General features: G+C 28.5%; 1 protein-coding gene across 1 annotated transcript in view; it reads right to left on the reverse strand.

Moving 5' to 3' along the window:
• Positions 1-17,642, reverse strand: part of LOC129968553 (putative sodium-dependent multivitamin transporter) — a 44,778-nt gene that overhangs the window by 12,670 nt on the left and 14,466 nt on the right. The window contains exons 2-7 of the mRNA XM_056082566.1: positions 12,212-12,277; positions 10,100-10,219; positions 5,971-6,125; positions 5,720-5,860; positions 4,463-4,598; positions 2,276-2,474 (exon numbers count right to left, since the gene is read on the reverse strand). Coding sequence (XP_055938541.1) covers positions 2,276-2,474; positions 4,463-4,598; positions 5,720-5,860; positions 5,971-6,125; positions 10,100-10,219; positions 12,212-12,277 — 817 coding nt within the window. The remainder of the gene's footprint in view (positions 1-2,275; positions 2,475-4,462; positions 4,599-5,719; positions 5,861-5,970; positions 6,126-10,099; positions 10,220-12,211; positions 12,278-17,642) is intronic.

The following is a 17,642-nucleotide window of genomic DNA, read 5'->3' on the forward strand; positions in this document are numbered from 1 at the left end:
TGAAGAGAAATTTAATTTCGAGTTGTAAGCAGAAAAATGTTATTAATACTTTATTTTTTAGGAAAACGATTTCTTAAAATTTGTTTTTAATCAGAATTTTTCCATGTAAACGAATTCTTGTTTTAGTTATGCATATATCAGGAAATAAAAATGAATGTTCTAAATAAATCTCACACACACATTTTATCTCATAATTCAAATATACTTTGAAATCTATCTTGTAAATTTCAGATGAATGTCCTTGAATGAAGAATGTTAATATTTAATTCCTTCTTTCTACAGCATCAGGTGTGATCTGAAAGGCTGTTTTCCCGCCATGTTCAGACAGTGGCAACAAAGATTTGGAATTTACGGCTACGACCTAATCACTCATGAAGGATGTACGCCCCGTCATTGGTGTGAAGATAACTACAAAGGAGCTATCCCCGCTCTGCCTGGACATCCAAAGTGAACTGCATTATTAGGTCACCGTGATAATAAATCAAGAACTGAGAAGAACACAAAACGACAACAATTACAGCTCAGCTCCATGGAAAGGTACAACCAGACAGCGCCATGGTGTAATTCAGCACCGGATCATATTATACCCCATGTGGAAATGAGAACTTGCGTACTTATAAATCAACTTATCGTCATACTTGTCGTACTCATCTTCAGTAGAATGAAGTGAAGGTAACTCTCATTTTTGCATTTTATGAAATGTTACTATTTTTTAATATTTTCATATGATAATTATTAAGATCTGGTTATCGCCAATAATAAAAATTTTTTTTTTTAAATTGCTATATTTGCAATATTTTATATATATTGAACTTTAAATTTGGTATTACATATATTTAAACAAATAAGACCATGAAAAAATGATCTTTTTATAAATAAGTACACTTTGACATGATGGAATGAAAAAAACTTCGCATATTTCATATTATCTACAATATGATCAATCTAAAGTGAAAAACATCTTGAAGTTGAATTTTGGATTCAATACGGTAAACAAGATGATTCTTTGAGAATAGCAGCGTGGTAAATTTAGTAAAAAATTAGCATCGTATAAAAAATTGAATTATGCTAGCGGCTAAAATTTTTAAGGCAGTGTTTTCTAGTTTTTTTTTTTTTTTTTTAAGTCTGATCTTTGTTATATCGAAAATAGTAAAACAATTTTTTAAAAATCAAAGTATCTACTGAATGCCATTGATTATTGTGTTCTATAAATGTTTACAAATATTATATGCACGTGCAAGAAACTAAAGAGGCAGCATTTTTTTATCAATATTTCTTTGCTATTTCTTAAATATATTCCAGGGGTTTTAAAACACAAATCTTATATAGAATTAAGATATTGTTCGCCAACAAATGTCTGAACAAATGATAATAATTCTAATGTCACTTCATCTAGAATTCCAATCCAATAGTCTAAAACTCCTGGTAAATGAAAACTGTGGTATATTGAGTCAAAATGGAGTTCTTAAATCATAACCGAAGAAATAGTCAATTTTAAAATAAAGTGAATAAATAGCATTAATAGACAACTTTGAGAATCCAACGGTCTTCATATGAATTCAGGTCAGAGAAAAGCCAGGAAAACATGTAGCAACCAACTGTTATCAATGTTTAATCAAAACGCATATCGGTTCATCAATTTTTGAATAATGCTGATTAAGAAAATTGGCAGTGGACAGAATTCATAAACATCTTCCTCAGCCAGATTATCGATAAATTCACTATGTACTGTGTGTTTAAAAAAAGAGAAAAAAGTTATTACATGTGTAGCAATATCTTATCTTTGTAAATGGCAATATCTTATTCATCTTCAAATATTGGCAGAGATTCTTGTATGGTTTAACTTTATCAATACTGAAACACCCCAAAAGCCTGTTCAACGAAATCACGGTGGGCGGCCGAGACGACTGGATATCACAGAGATTTTTCTCCATCTTTCTATAAGTGATTGAATAAGTATCCATGACGCGTGCTTGGCTAATATCGACGCTCGCTTAGATGGATTTGGTGGATAAGGAAGTTTCTTGAGACCTTTTGATGGTTAATAGCCATCTGTTAAGCTTTCTTATCTTGGAAAATGAAAATCAAGGATTCCAGTATTTTGAAATCAAATGATATCAGAAATGAGAGGGTTAAAATTCGAAATATAGCCAGAATCTATCCTTTGACGAAAATGTTAAGAATACTAAATATGAATGAATTAGAAGTAAGAATTCAACTATTGTAATTGGCTGAAAAATAATTCGTGACTTTTAATAATTCATGATATGCATACTTATGAATTTCGCTGCCATTGCATTCCTCCTGTCGCTCATCTTCCAGAAAGGGCGCATGAAATCTTCCACGGTGACGGTGGTTAAGGAATTGAAGAGGGAGGACAATGTACTAAGGGCGGCACTCAACATTCCGCAGATGCACAGCCCCGGCATTCCTGGAAAGCTGCTCAAAGCTTTCAGGGAAAAGTAAGGCAATAGCTGAAATGAATATTGGATATTACTATCACGGTTAACGATGACAACATTCGACAATCAGAAATAATTGCTATAATTTTTAGAAGAAATGTAAATGCTCCAAAGCAGTTTTTTCATTGATATTGTAAGGAATCTGTACTATTGATTTCTGGCAGTATTAGTAAATGGAAATTTATATTTCTTAATGAATGCAAAATGACTGTCACATCAGTGATCTCTGACCTTGGCGACAAAAACCGAAATCTCGAAATTACAAGAATTATGGCGATATCTCTAATAGAAATTAAGATCAAGAGATCTTTCACGACGATTTTATATCCTGTCAGAGTTTATTTAAATAAGCGTGTTCAGAAAAAAGTTAATTCTTGGTGTGGAATGTTTGTTGAGAGGAGCAAGATTTCTAGCTGTGTTCTTTGATATTGCCGTTTTCTAATGAATTGCCGCTTGAATTGCGAGTTTCTACAGGAATTGTTCTTTGTGTTTGTTATTGATATTTCGTGGTTTTATGTAGTAAGACATCAATCTCCACCATTCAACATATTGGACTTATTTCAGTGTGCACTTATCGGATGATTACCGCAACAATATGAATGGAAATAATTTCGTTACATTTTAGTCAATGAAAATAAATTAATGTCTTAATCAAGAATATCTGATATCTCAAAAAATTTATAGTTAAAAATACATTATGTCATCCTAAATATTATTAGTATTTGACATTTGATGACAGCATTTAGTATATTTTTCATCCACATAAAATAAATAATAGGGAGTCTAAAATATCTTTAAAATTAATTAATTTAATTATTTATCATCATCTTTTTATGAATATTTTTTTCAGTTTTTATGTACTATAATGAAACGACTTCGTAGAAAAAAACAAGATGAAAATTATTATTTTGATGGTATATTTTGAATCAGGATCGCGTCAATTGAAAGGCTGTGATTGAACTGAAAAATTACTAGAAAGTAAATAAAACTTATACCTTGTTTTACTCCAAATTTGGAGAATTCCGTTTCAAATTTTTTAAAAATTTTGTTTTTAGAACAGAACATCTAGGATGTCAATAAACAAAATTTATATCACAACTTTCATAAATAGGAGATAAAATTCCTATGGTATATACTGATATAATGCGTTTTTCTTTCTGTATAAGAATGCCAAACTTATATAGAATAATAAGATCTTCAGCATTACGTGGTTATAGCTTCTCATTCACTTTTAAGAAGGGCGAAATTTTATTGTCAAATTATTGCATATTATGACCTAAACAAAGATTAGTTAATAATTTTCTGCCATGGAAAAACTGGATTAAATATATGAGAAAAAAATAATGATGTCTTTACATATCTCAAAAAAGAATATTAATTTCATTTTGTTAATCTTTTTTTTTTTTTGCAAATGCAGAGCAAAAGCAATTTAATGCTTCGCACTCCCTTTGTTTTAATGACCTTTAACTTTTGATTCACTGAAACTATTAATTATATTAAAAAGCATAGTGCCTAAAAAGACCTTTTTTATTTGCTTTATTCACATATAAAAGCAAGCACGTATAAGATGTTTTACAGAGTAGATCCATTTGATAGCTTTTTCAGTAATCAACCTGAAGTTGGAGACGCAAAAAAAATCGTTCCGATTTCTTTCGATAAAGTTTATGAACAAAATAATGAATTTTAAGTTATGAAATAATAACAATTAAGAGTTGTGAAATAATAACAATTAAGAATTGTGAAATAATGACAACTAAGAATTGTGGAATTGTGAAATAATAACAATTAAGAATTGTGAAATAATAACAATTAAGAATTGTGAAATAATAACAATTAAGAATTGTGAAATAATAACAATTAAGAATTGTGAAATAATAACAATTAGAATTGTGAAATAATAAAAATTAGAATTGTGAAATAATAATAAATTTTAATGAATTCCCAGTGACTTCTTTTAAAACTTAATAGTTTTATACCAAATGACAAAAACTAAACCTTACTTGGTCAGGCTTTGATATGGGTCTCTCGCTTGAAGTGAGAGGATCACAGTCGTAGAAATTGGCATACACAACTAGACCTACAAAGACGTTTACAACATGGAAGATTGCGATCACAGGTATACTTGAAAACAAAGCACTGGAACAAAACAAACTTGCTAATAAATATCAAGATTTTTTTACTTGAGATTCAATTTATTTAGTTAAATCCTTGTGAATGCAAAATTTTCATGGAATAAATTAGAAATAATCCAAAATATTTCAATTTTACTGTTTATGTCAGTGATACAATTTTTTTTAACTGTTCGAAATTTTGTAACTGTTGAAAAAAGTCCTTAATTTGTTTATATTACAGAACAATTAAAAACTTCTCATTTAAGATATGATTTTTTTTCATAACTTGTAAAACTAACTATGCTTGCTTTCTCTATATGAAGGATTATTTCATATAGAGAAAGGTTAGTAAAATATTGGAGTTTGTAAAACTAGATTAAATTTGAAATAATAATTTATTTTTAATTAGATTTAATTTTTCAAATTCATATCATCATTGAGAATATGAATTAAAAATCAATTACTTGAAATGCCATTTTAAAAAGATTTAAAAATAATTTAATGCACCCATGGATTTTCAAATAATATTTAAATATTTGTCTCCGAATTACAGCGTTTTTGAAAAACAGGATCGTAAGGCTATAAAGGCATAGTGGAAGTGATTGAATTATATAATTAAATGTATAAAGCAAGCAATACATCTGTTGAATTTTAACTGTTTTTCCAATTTTTCTAAACAATCTTCAAATGTTATAAGCAGCTATAAAAGAAGGGCAATTTTCATAAACTATAAGAGAATTAGAAAAATCAAACTAAGTTGATGCAAAGAAAACTTTCACGTATTATAACTTATTTAATATTTATGACTCTAGTTTTATGACTAGTGCTAAATTTTATAAATGACGCCCATTCATGAGGCGAGATATCAGCTTTCAATTTATAACCAGTTAATATCTACCATAAAACTAAAACACCTCCTTATCTTCAAAATTTGTTTGCTAGCTATTTGTGTATGTCCCAGAACGTGCCCCAACGAAAATTATGAAGTTAAAAAGTCAGTAATGAAAATCGAATTTTCTATTTTCGATAAATTCTTAGTGGTAATTTACAACAAATATTTATATTGAGAAAAAAAAACCTTTACTTCACATCAAAACCAATAAAAAAAAAAAATTCTGATGATTTGCATTAGGGAACTTTACTTACATCCGTGCTTTCTTTACGGAGCTTACAGTGAGCATCCTTTGAACCTGCATTTGGCCGACACCATAGGCAGAAAGAGAAGTGATGAAACCGTACATGAAAATATTTAAAAATGTATAACGAGAAGTGAAATCCATTTCAAGCCTGAAATAAACGTAACGAGATATATATTACAATCACATTTCTTTCGTATATTTGGTGAATAATATCAGTAATAAGAATAATACCTCAATTACCAAAGGAACATTGCTTACCCCGGCACAATAAGACGTCCCCCTTCTTCTGCCCGAGACCAAACTGTTTGGACACCTCCGACATCCGCGCTTCCTTTGGCCAATATGGCTATCAATCCCACGTACATGAGCAATGCCTGGAGTACGTCAGTCCACAGGACAGCTTTCATACCACCCTGAAGGCATTTAAATGATCTGTATTTAGAAATTGTGTGTTGAATGCTCGAGTTTCATTGTTGTTCTGTACACGTGTACACATGTTCTGCATATGCATAAAAAAACAGGTGATCCATAGTTCTGTTTATGCTCACAGAAGTTAATTCTTGTCAGCGTTATAAGCCAAATTATTCAAAGATTAAAAACTGGAATCAAGCATCGGGAACTAGTGTGAATCAACGCAGAATTTCTGCAAAGTTGAATAAGGTGCGGAATTTCATGAAAACTAAAAGTGAACCATGTATTAAGTATTATTTAATATAGCGCAGATTATCATGCCCTGAAACCTGGCGAGAAAATACCAGATAAACGTCTCACTTCCAACTTACTGGAGGGAGAGTATTGTGGTGTACCTTATAAGCCAGATAACAGCAACGAGACACGAGTATTACTTTTGAATTGTGATCTTGTTACTCGGCTGAAAACCACAAGGTCTCAGGTTCTATCCTCGCCCATAACAATCCGCTACAATGCCTTAGAATTACTATCTTTCACTGACATTTTTGATTGAATGAAAGTTAACAATCAAGTTAATTAAAAAGATACGTAATTTGAAATGAACTCTCAAACCCATTTTGGTAATCAAATTTTGAAGAAAAAGATATATTCCGCATAGTATAATCAATTCCATTAATGTCGTACTTATCTTGGAAAAAAGAAAAATTTATTGTATTTTTAGGTGATATTAGCTACTGTAGCAATTCACATTTTCCACTTTAATCTCTTAATCCACAGTTAATTTTTAAAACTTTTGAAAAGACATATCGTTCCAGCTTCAAAAATACTTTAAACTGCAAAGAATTATTTTTATTCTTTTGAATCAATATATTTACTGTTGAAATAATTAAAAAAATATTTTACACAGTCCTCCCCCTGTCCTACTAGTTGTATTTTTAATATACTGATCGCACACTAATATTTTTAATGAAATTCTATACTGCGGACAAAATTGATCAAGTTATAAAAGTATGAATTACATTATCTTGCATCATTTTTAATGACATCATTTTTTTAAATTTATTGCATCATTTTTTAAAAAATTTATTTAGATAATCCAATCAACACCTTGATTTCCTAAGGTATTCGTTGTCTAAAACAATGATTTTTAAAGTTTCATAAATCGGTCAGTTTTGATCCAAGAAGAGTGGGATTTTTCTTGTTTAAGATGTTAGTGGGCGAAAAATATTTTACCAAACATGAGTAATAGAACCAATATCTGAATAAAAATTTATATTTTGCAATTTTTCAGTAATATATTAATTGAAATACAAAATGTAGTTCATTACATTTAAAACGTTTTTCAAACTGAAACTATATGTATCTCTTGATATTAGCAACTGGACTCCAAATACATCGGACTTTAATAATAACTTAAAAGATTTATTAAACTTATTCAAGCGTTTTCTTTCTGTAATAAGTATATCCAAAATAGCATCAGCTAATTGGATTGCATGAGTAATTTCATTAAATGGAAATGCGTCACACAGACATATTCAGTAAATATTGAGCCTCTTTGTAGCCGAGTTCCATTAAACTGATCAATGAATTTAGTTAACAATTCTCTTTCAAATCTGGCAACTAAATAGAAATTACTAATGGAAATGCGCGGTACTTCTCATTTATTTTTAGAACTAGTTGCATATTCCTTGATTCTGTAAAGAGAAGATTTATCTTATCATATCTGTATATTTTCTCGATCAAAGTTGCATTTTATAAAATATGGAAATTTAAGATTCGTTGAATTAGAAAAACCTCCAATCTTTCTTTCCTATAATGAAAGCTTTAAAGAAATGAAATATCAATTTTTAATTAACCAAATAAAGAATTCAATAGAAAAGACATTTTGTGTATTTGGTTTTTTTTATAGCATGTGAATTATGCAGAGAAAAATGTTTCGATGATTAAAAAAAAAATCGGTCGTCGGAAATTGAATTAATTTTAGATTCGCTTTTTCCAATCTTCCTATGCCCAAAGTAACAGTTATAGAATAAACTATCCATTAATATATCAGTCTGCGAGTTTAATAATTCAAATTCGAAACAAATTAAACGAAATTTAATATATAGTCCTACGAAATTCATGTGAAAGCGGTAAGTCAAAAATGCAACTCAAGAAATGAAATTTAAAAATACAATTTATTCCATTGAGCGATTTTATTTTAATAAATACACATTCAAAAATTCATTTTTAATATGTAATTGTTTTTGTGCGGAATTAAATTCCACACAACGATCTTACATTTATGAATTATGAAATAAACATACAGGGGGAAAAATTATAGCCAAAACGATGATAAAGAAAAATAATTTTATAAATATTCATTAAACTATAATATTCAAAATTGAGATGTTCAATTTTAGAAATGTTTTCTAATTCAGCAATATCAAACCATTAATCAATCAATCAATCAATTTCCTGCAGCTTTCTCATGTATTCTCTAATAAGCTTATACTTCTATCTTATTAATTGATGAGAGCAAATAATAATTAGGAAAGAGCCTGTTAGAGTGAGATCTTAGGCGATTCATTGCTTGAATGTTGCTACAACACTTTTGAGGAGGGATCAACGCGAAATGTCCTCGAATATTATGAAAAAAAATGGTACCATCTCTCTTCCTCCACATAAATGTAGACCTGGAATACGGCCTCGAATGCCGTGTATAGTATTGGTGCAGTATAGATCTTTGGCGTAATCTAGCATTTTTATTGAATCTAGCTTGTAAATATGTATTTTGGATGCCTTTTTTTCAGTCCGAGCGAAACCAAAATCTGATATGGAATTATGGTCATAATCATTAGATCACATAATGATTTTCATTGATTTAAACACTTTTGCATGCCGTTATATGCATGCAAAGGTGTAAAGCGGCAGACGACAAATCCTTTGACAGATTCATAATAATTGCAACATTTAAAAAGAATTTGCATGTTAGATGCTAAAACTATTTATTAAATTTTGTCTCTACAGTTCGTAATTATTCACCTCACTTATAGTCGAAAAGCTAGTCAGGCAGGTTTTCTCGGAATAAATTCCTTTCAAAATTTGATGAAAATCAAAATAGAGATAGGTTTTGATTTATCGCATTCACAGACAGAAATAATGCCAAAAAAGTTTTAGTGCGTGCGTGCGTGTATGATCATTCATTGTGATCTAAATCTTGGAGATTCATCAAAATACCAAGTTCAAACTTTTTAAAGATCACAATACATTCTCTATACGTACATGAGAAAATGAAAATGTTGCGTCTTCAGAATTTTTAATCTGTCTTAACATATTTAATTCTATGCTTTTGTTAGGCAATTACAAGTATCAAGCTGAAAAAAACTGACAAATTTGTCAAATTTTTCAAATATGATAATTTTTATAGGATTGATACTATCTATAAACTGTGACACGCGAAAATCGCGGAAAAAAGGAAGACTATTGGCCTTAGAGACAAATTTGTCAAATAGAAACTTGAGTTACAAATGATCACTAAGTAAGATTTTTCATAATTAATTAGATTCCAGTAAAATCTATCGAAATGTTATTTTTTTCTTGACATCTTATTGAACAAATTATTTTTATAATTAAAAAATAGCTTCTAAGCTACATATATATGCATTCAAATTATATTTCTTCGTAAATTTTCTTCAAATTGGATAAATTTAATAATTATTCCTAATCTTATTTTAAGACAATAATTTGCATTCTTTTAATATTGCGATTATATAAACACATTTGTGAGAATATTTAAAATAATTCTTTCATTTAAGAGTAAAATTTTAGAAATTAATCATAACGCTAGATGAATCTAACTGAAAACATTATTTTGAAGTAAAAGTTACTGTATTCTCTTTTATTTTTCGCTTTGAATACTGTAAAGAAATATCTGATCCTTTTTTTTTTTTGTATTGGAATAAAAAAAATCGGGATATTTATATATTTCACTTACCATTGTGCAATAAAATGTGCAAACGACCCCTACAGTAATGACAGATGTCCATAGAGATAGATTGGTCACGGCGCTCAATGCCAGAGCTGGAGCATACAAGCAGACAGCTGTGTACAATATCTGTGTAAATAAACGATACAGTTATCAAGCTGATTTCAATGAATCATAAGTGAATTAAAAATAGTTTTTTTTCTGCGAATTTTATGTTATTGTTCCCTTAAAATATTTTCTTTTAAACCCTATGTTATATTTCTTTAGCTTGCACTAATAAAATGCTCTAATAGGGAGTAAATGTATATTGTCTCATTAAGGAAAAGAATTTTGATTAGCTATATTGTAACCATATTTAGAATATTTTAATACTGCAAACATTTTAGAACTATTTTATCATTTCTTAGTACTAAGCCAGCAATTTAATTTCGGAAATAATTTTTAGAGCATTTCTTAATTTATAAGAATAATATTACTATATGTGTTTATAGAAGATTAAATTCCAATGAAATACGAATTCCGGAAATAGACACAATTCTAACGCACCAAACGATTTAATAATTTGCAAAATGGTTAGATCCTAACATTTTTTTAGAGTGCATATTTTTAGTATTTACGATAGTAATCGAAAATATGTTCTAAAAGGGATCATTTAACTAATACGTAAGAAATAATTAATTTAAAATTTTAGAAGATAATAATAAATTTAGAATTAGATTAATAATAAATTAGAATTTAGATTAATAATAAATTTAGAATTTTAGAAGATACGAATATCGACGATTTTGACCTTAAAAATTCCTTTGAAGCCATAATACAAACATCACTAATTTATAGACATAATGACTCGATAGTTTTAGCACTAAGTGACAGTAAATATCTGAGATTATTGCAATTATAATCGCTTGTTTAATTGAATTATTCTACATAATGATCTAAATATATTTTTAAAATACACATAAATACCATGAATATTGATCAAATTGCAATTTGATCTTGATCCACGGGGACAGCAATTTTATTCCAATGGACAACAACAACAAAAATACAAAAAAAGAGAATAAAATGCATTTTTTTCTAAAATTTATGTACAAACATGGTTACTTTCCGACATAAGCGCCATGAAGATTCAGTCATTTTTATAAACTGATGAACAAGGTTTCTGATATCCTCCTCAAAGAACGTTTCCACCAGTGATGGGAGATGAGCCTTAACATTCTTTTGAAGCTCTTTTTAAGTCTGGAAGTTCTTAGACTTTTTTTTTGTTTTATTAAAGAAAGTGTATGGAGAAAGAATATCTAAACATTCAGCATCTTAAGGTGGAATTTCGACATGAAAGTCGGTCCATTCTTAACCTGAATTTCGAACATTCTTCATGTTTCTCTAATCACTTGATCAAGACCTGTTGCAATAGATTTGCGAGAACGTGATTTAGTGTTGAGTAATTTTCGTCGTTTTGCTGAAATCAAGAGTCATCTAAGAATCTAAAGATTTCATAAGTAATAAGGGGCTTCAAAACATATTTCGTATCAGATCACTGGCTGCAATATTCTTTGATGCAGGAATCGGAAATACAGCCCACTGATTTGACAAATTCCTTGAATCTTTCTGTGAATATGTTTATACCGAAAAATAACGTTTATACATAACTTTTAATACTAAATTTAAATTAGTTCCCTATCTATCATGGTATCTTTATATGCTTCATCTGAAAGTGAATAAAAAAATGGCTCCCGTATTTGATAAATGAACAGTGTTACTTAATTCATTAGCAAAACTTCTAATGCCGTCGAGTAATAATATTAGTTTTTACTTTTCATGAGGCAGGTTATTTTTATGCGATAACTTTTAATTAGTAGCTATGATGTGACTAAATGGGCAAATTTTTGATACAGGAGGCATCATTAAATGATTTTTTTAGCTCAACATTTTTATAGAAATTTACCAATAAATTTGTAGTTATTAATTTGGAGTCAAATAAAGGGATTTAATCTTCTGGCTTGCCGTTTGACGAATAAATTCTTCCTTTAATGTGTCTTAGCATATGTTTATTCTAACAAAAAATAACGTAAAACTGAAGAGAATTAATGTAAGTATAATTAACATTTTTTTAATACTTACAACTTGTAAAGAGAAACTTAACGAACATATTCTCCTAAGAAGACGTCCAAATCTCCTTTCTAAATACTGAAAAAATAAAAGACGATAGCATTAACATAGTATTATCAATAAAAGAAAATATGAAAACAATCGATCCAAAAATATTTTTTAAGTTGGAAATATCATACATATATTTCTATTCTTGTAAATTAAATGCCTAACTGAATTAAAATTAAAGGTATTTAATTAAATAATAATTATGATTGTCGTAAAATTTCCCCTAAAGCATGCTTAAAAACATCCGATTTAAATATTTTATCCATAATCTTTTTTGGGGCACTTTTTATTAGCGTTTTAAGAATTTTAATATCCCAATAAAACAACTCATCATAAAGGAAGTTTTCATTTGCATCAAACATACTATTATATGCCTATAAATATTTTTGAAAAACATTTTTACATTGACTAATTGTAAAGCAATAATTCACAACATTGTGTAGATGGTATAGGATTAATTGCATTACATGAAAAATTCAAATTACTAGATGAATTATAATTGAACTTTTTTATTTTAGAAAGTGCATTTATTCTTTTAACTCGCTGTAATTTAAATAATGACATTCGATAGACAAGTAATAACACTTTAGCAAAAAAAAATCTGTAGACACGTTTTTCTTAAATATCGTTACATATAAATTCCGAGCTAAATTTGTTCTTGAAATTCGTTTACAAATAGTAAGCATTTTCTCCCAAATAGTTAATGTAGAAAGATGTAGAATGTGAAAGATATAGATATGAGGAATAGTTAATGTAGTTCCTAATGTCATGTTAATTATCTTGATTTTCTATAGCTGTATCATTCGTAGTTAGAGAATCGGTACACTTGAAGTATTTTGAGAGACTAAATTTGGAACATTTTTTCTTTTTCATTAGAAGGCCAAGGTATCATCATAGGTTTTTAAATCGTGGATTAATGGCTTATAGTTAATAATTTTTCAATAAGTTAACTTGATAAAAGGATTATTTCATATAAAATTACTAACTGAATCAATATTTCTGTTAAATACAAAATTATATAGAAAATTAGGAAATAGTATGTTTACGCAAATATATTATAAAAATATAAAATGTATTTAAAAAATGAAAGAGACGAAATGAAGACAATAATTTCACAAAATCATTAACAATACTTGTACAACAAATGTAAGATTTTTGCCAGAAGATCATTAATAGCGTTTATATAAGAAATTTACTTAAGATGTTTACCACTCATTTCAGAAGGTCATTAATAGTATTTATACAACAAATTTACATATGATTTTTATTAATAGCAATAGATTTTATAATGTGACAATCACCCAAAGACGATTTATTTTTTTCGATCCTACCCACCCTACCCCAATAGTAGGATAAACTTTAATGATAAGTCAGGAACAAGTCATTTTCACAACAGAATGTGGAGTTGCAAACGCGAAGAAGAACCGCGATGGTGGGCTCTTTGCCAGTTGGTAAAGTAGAGGAAACGGATACATCTGATAAATTGCGCAACAAAGGATTAATAGGACACAAATTTATAGTCGCATAAATAATACCTCTACAAGTCTCGTGCGGCATCACAACAGTAATAAGTAGGATATGGTATAAGCAACGGACTTTGTAATAACAATTTTCTTATGCATTAAGAAGATTTGTTGTCCAAACAGTTTCGTATACTGTTATTCAAGAAGCTAACTTGTTGTACTGTTTCAAACTTTTATCTCATTTATCTTCTGTTTCACAATTTATCCGATGCATTTGTTTTAAAATTTAATTTACTGGTAAATATTCCAAAGTAATAAACACTTGTTGAGTTTTATTTCCTATAAAAATAACTTGTTTTTTATGACTAACTATTGTAAATGTCTAATGATTTTGTGCTTTATATGAATTAAATAAAAAGAATTACTCTAATTATATGGTCTTGTAGAAAAATTATCAAAATATATTTGAAAAAAATTTTTTTTTCTTCTTAAATTAAAGGTAAATTAAAAGAATAAAAACCCTTCTATCTTTTGCCGAGAAAATGAAAATGGCAAACGATTTATAATGCATATATAACTAAGACATGTCCTCTCCGCATATAATATGAATATACATCAGCTGTTTCAATTTTTTTGAACAAGAAATAATTAAATTATATTATATATAATATAGCCTTTGTGATATACAATTTCCTTAGCCGTTTTTTGTTAAATATTCTTTATCGGGAACTCGCATCAATTCCGACCTAAAAAAGCAAAGGAATCTTATTCAAGTACATTCGTGTGATTTGTTTTTTTAATTGCTACAAATGATAAATACAAATTTCTAAATCAAAAATTCTATAAACAGATGTAAGAGTCCTTCATTTATGTTTTTTTTATAATGGAAATTCAGTACAGTGTCCTCTTTCACAGAAAAAAACAAAAAATTGCGAAATCATGGTTTTATTTAAAATAGAATTTTTATTGCAAAAAAATATTAAATAAAACTTTTAGGCTATTATGGTGAAAAATACAAAATGTTGTTTAAAAAGTTTTTTTCTAGCAAGGTTAACTTCCAATCTTGATTACAGTGATTTTTTAAATTTTTTTATTTTATGAATTATGTAGTTAACAAGTGGAATTTTTCAGGTGTCCAGAAATGCTATTCTTAGCTACTCATCAATTAGTAGCTGTTACGTGAGGATTTTTTTTAATCTAATCCAGTTACAAACGTTGAATAGTAAATGATACCGTTTCTTTCTTTGAAATTTTCTTCTACAGAATTTTCTTTTGAATTCTTGCATGTAATTTTATTTATCTCTTTGCGTTTTGTAATTATCATATTTTCCTGCACATGGCTAGACAGATAAATATACTAACAATGGAATTCACTGAAAGTTTGATATAAATCTGCAAATTTGATGATATCATATCAAAATTTCATCTACCTATCTCAAAGAGGTTTCTTTTTTATCGTGTTCAGAGACAAACACGATTTCAAAAATATGCTTTCTGAATACAGGGAGATCTTCGGATTGTAAAGACTCGTTAAAATTCATTCTTTTTTACTGAATTCTTGCCCTTTTTCAATCACTATAATTCAAAACCGGAATAACTTAAATAAATTATTTTTTATATGTGATCTTGTTACCAAAATTTTAGTTTCGTGTCAATTTTGTTTTTAAATTTCTATACTTTAATAAGAAGCTCAGAACGCTCATATGAGGGTATTTAAAAACAAAATTCTGAACCCACCCTGGTGGCATTCGAGGCTTCTCTCGGGACATATTTTATGCGAGAGACGTAGGATAACAACTTTATTAGAGAGAATGCAAGGAAAGTTCAGAGGAGTCCATTTTCGGCGGTTCTTAAATGTCTAACTAGTTTTTATGCTGTGGATAGAACCCGTACAAAATATTTGAATCTACATTAGTTATTATAAAATATATTGCCTGTGAAAAACCTATTTTTTTGCGATAAGTAGGAAAGATATAAAGAACATAACACGTACAAAATTATTCAAAGTAATGGATTAATAGCTATAATAATTGTTTTTCCAAATAAGGCAATAATCAATATACGCCTGGGAACATTTCGGATTCTTTATTCTTTATATTAAATATTATATGTAGCAAAATATCAAAATTTACATGTAAAAAATTATTTTTTGTATACATATAATCTGTAAATTATACGGCACGAACATAGATTTTGTAATGCGATGATACAACATTTGGTGGTCTATATATTGCTTTTTATTAAACAATTTCATTACTTTTTATTCATATTCTGCATTTTGATTAATTATATATCTCACAAAATATCTCAAAATAAATTGGAACGCATCAAAATAAGTTTGACTATAATAATAACCAAGCAAACAGCGCAATATTTCACTAAATTTTTTTTAAGTTCGAGGAAACCAATTACGAATTATAATGCTTCATCATATTAAAACCATATTTATCTGTTTTCTCTTACCACGTATAATTTTTATTCAAGACGAAATTTTATTTGCAAATTTAATACCTAGATTTTAAAGAGGAAAAAAAATTAACCATTTTCTCTGAATGAAAATATTTTCCAATTTATTGGAAATGATTTTAAAATGTCTTTTAAACGTTTCTATGCAACTTTTCTTTCAATCAAAAAGTATACTTAATTTTATTTCAATGTTTTTAATACGTCTATCAGTAAGAATAATTTTTCCGTTAATCGTTTCGAGATTCTACAGCTTGCATAGTAATAACCTTTGGAATAGGACTTGGAAAGTGGAACTGAAGTTAGAATTTTTTGAACCTTACTTTAATGCATATTAATTTGTATTCTGAAATTTCGCTTTCTCTTTCTTATTATGGAACATTATTTTGAATTGTTTTCTACTAGAGCACTTACTTTTTTAGTAATTTTTTTTTAGAAACAGTAATATTTTAGGTTATATCAATTCCGAAAGCACTGGAATCGGCAAAAAAGAGTTAAACAATATAATATTTCCCTGACAAAATATTAATGCGATTGCCAATATTTTGTTAGAAATGTCTGACATTTTTAAGTTTCTATTTACCATTACATTTTTACAACTGTCTTCTTTTTAAAGAAAATTTAGCCATATAATTACTTTTTATTGATAACTAAGAAATTAGCTGATTATAATTTAATACATAATATTAAAGTTTTTTTTTCATGAAATTTTTCAAAATATAAACTGTTATATAAAAATACTGTATGAAATAATTATTTAAATAGTATCAATCGTTGATAAATATCAAACTAAATTGTACAATGTGAATAAATATGCGTAAAAGTGTATATTCTACAGTTTTCATTTCAATTTACATTAGTTAAGCCGTAGCGTTTCAAGTTCGAGACCCGATTCCACCGAAGAACCGTCGTGTAAGGGGGTCTGTTGCACGTTAAATCCGTCATGCCAAACGTCCTCCCGCTGGTGTGGTGTGGCGTGGCGTGGAGAGGGGGGTACCAGCTCAGGTGTCGTCCTCGTCATCTGACCGCGGTTCAAAATTACGAGGTCCGTCCCAAAATAGCCCTAGTGTTGCTTTACAACGGGACGTTAATATAACTAAACTAAAAAAAATTACATTAATTTGCTCCGCTGAATACCTGAATAAAATAAAGACAAAAAAATCCATCATATTGTGAAGGGCAAAGTATTCACATAATGAGCAGAAAAGAATTCTATGTAATTAATTTAGCAAGATTCGTTATCTGTGGTCTCCATATGGGGTCCAGTATTTCTTTAAGAATAGTTATTAAACCTTTCTCAGTAGAAATTTATATGAATCTAACACCTTGATCATGAGTTTCAATGTTAAATGGAATTGAAGTCAAGTGACTCGGGAGGAAATTTGAGGGACATTATATCCAAAACCATATACTTTGACCTGTATACTTGGAATCCATTCATAGGAACAAGTAATTATTGGTACAATCTA

The sequence above is a fragment of the Argiope bruennichi genome, chromosome 1, assembly GCF_947563725.1.
Source record: "Argiope bruennichi chromosome 1, qqArgBrue1.1, whole genome shotgun sequence".
Taxonomy (NCBI): Eukaryota; Metazoa; Arthropoda; class Arachnida; order Araneae; family Araneidae; genus Argiope; species Argiope bruennichi.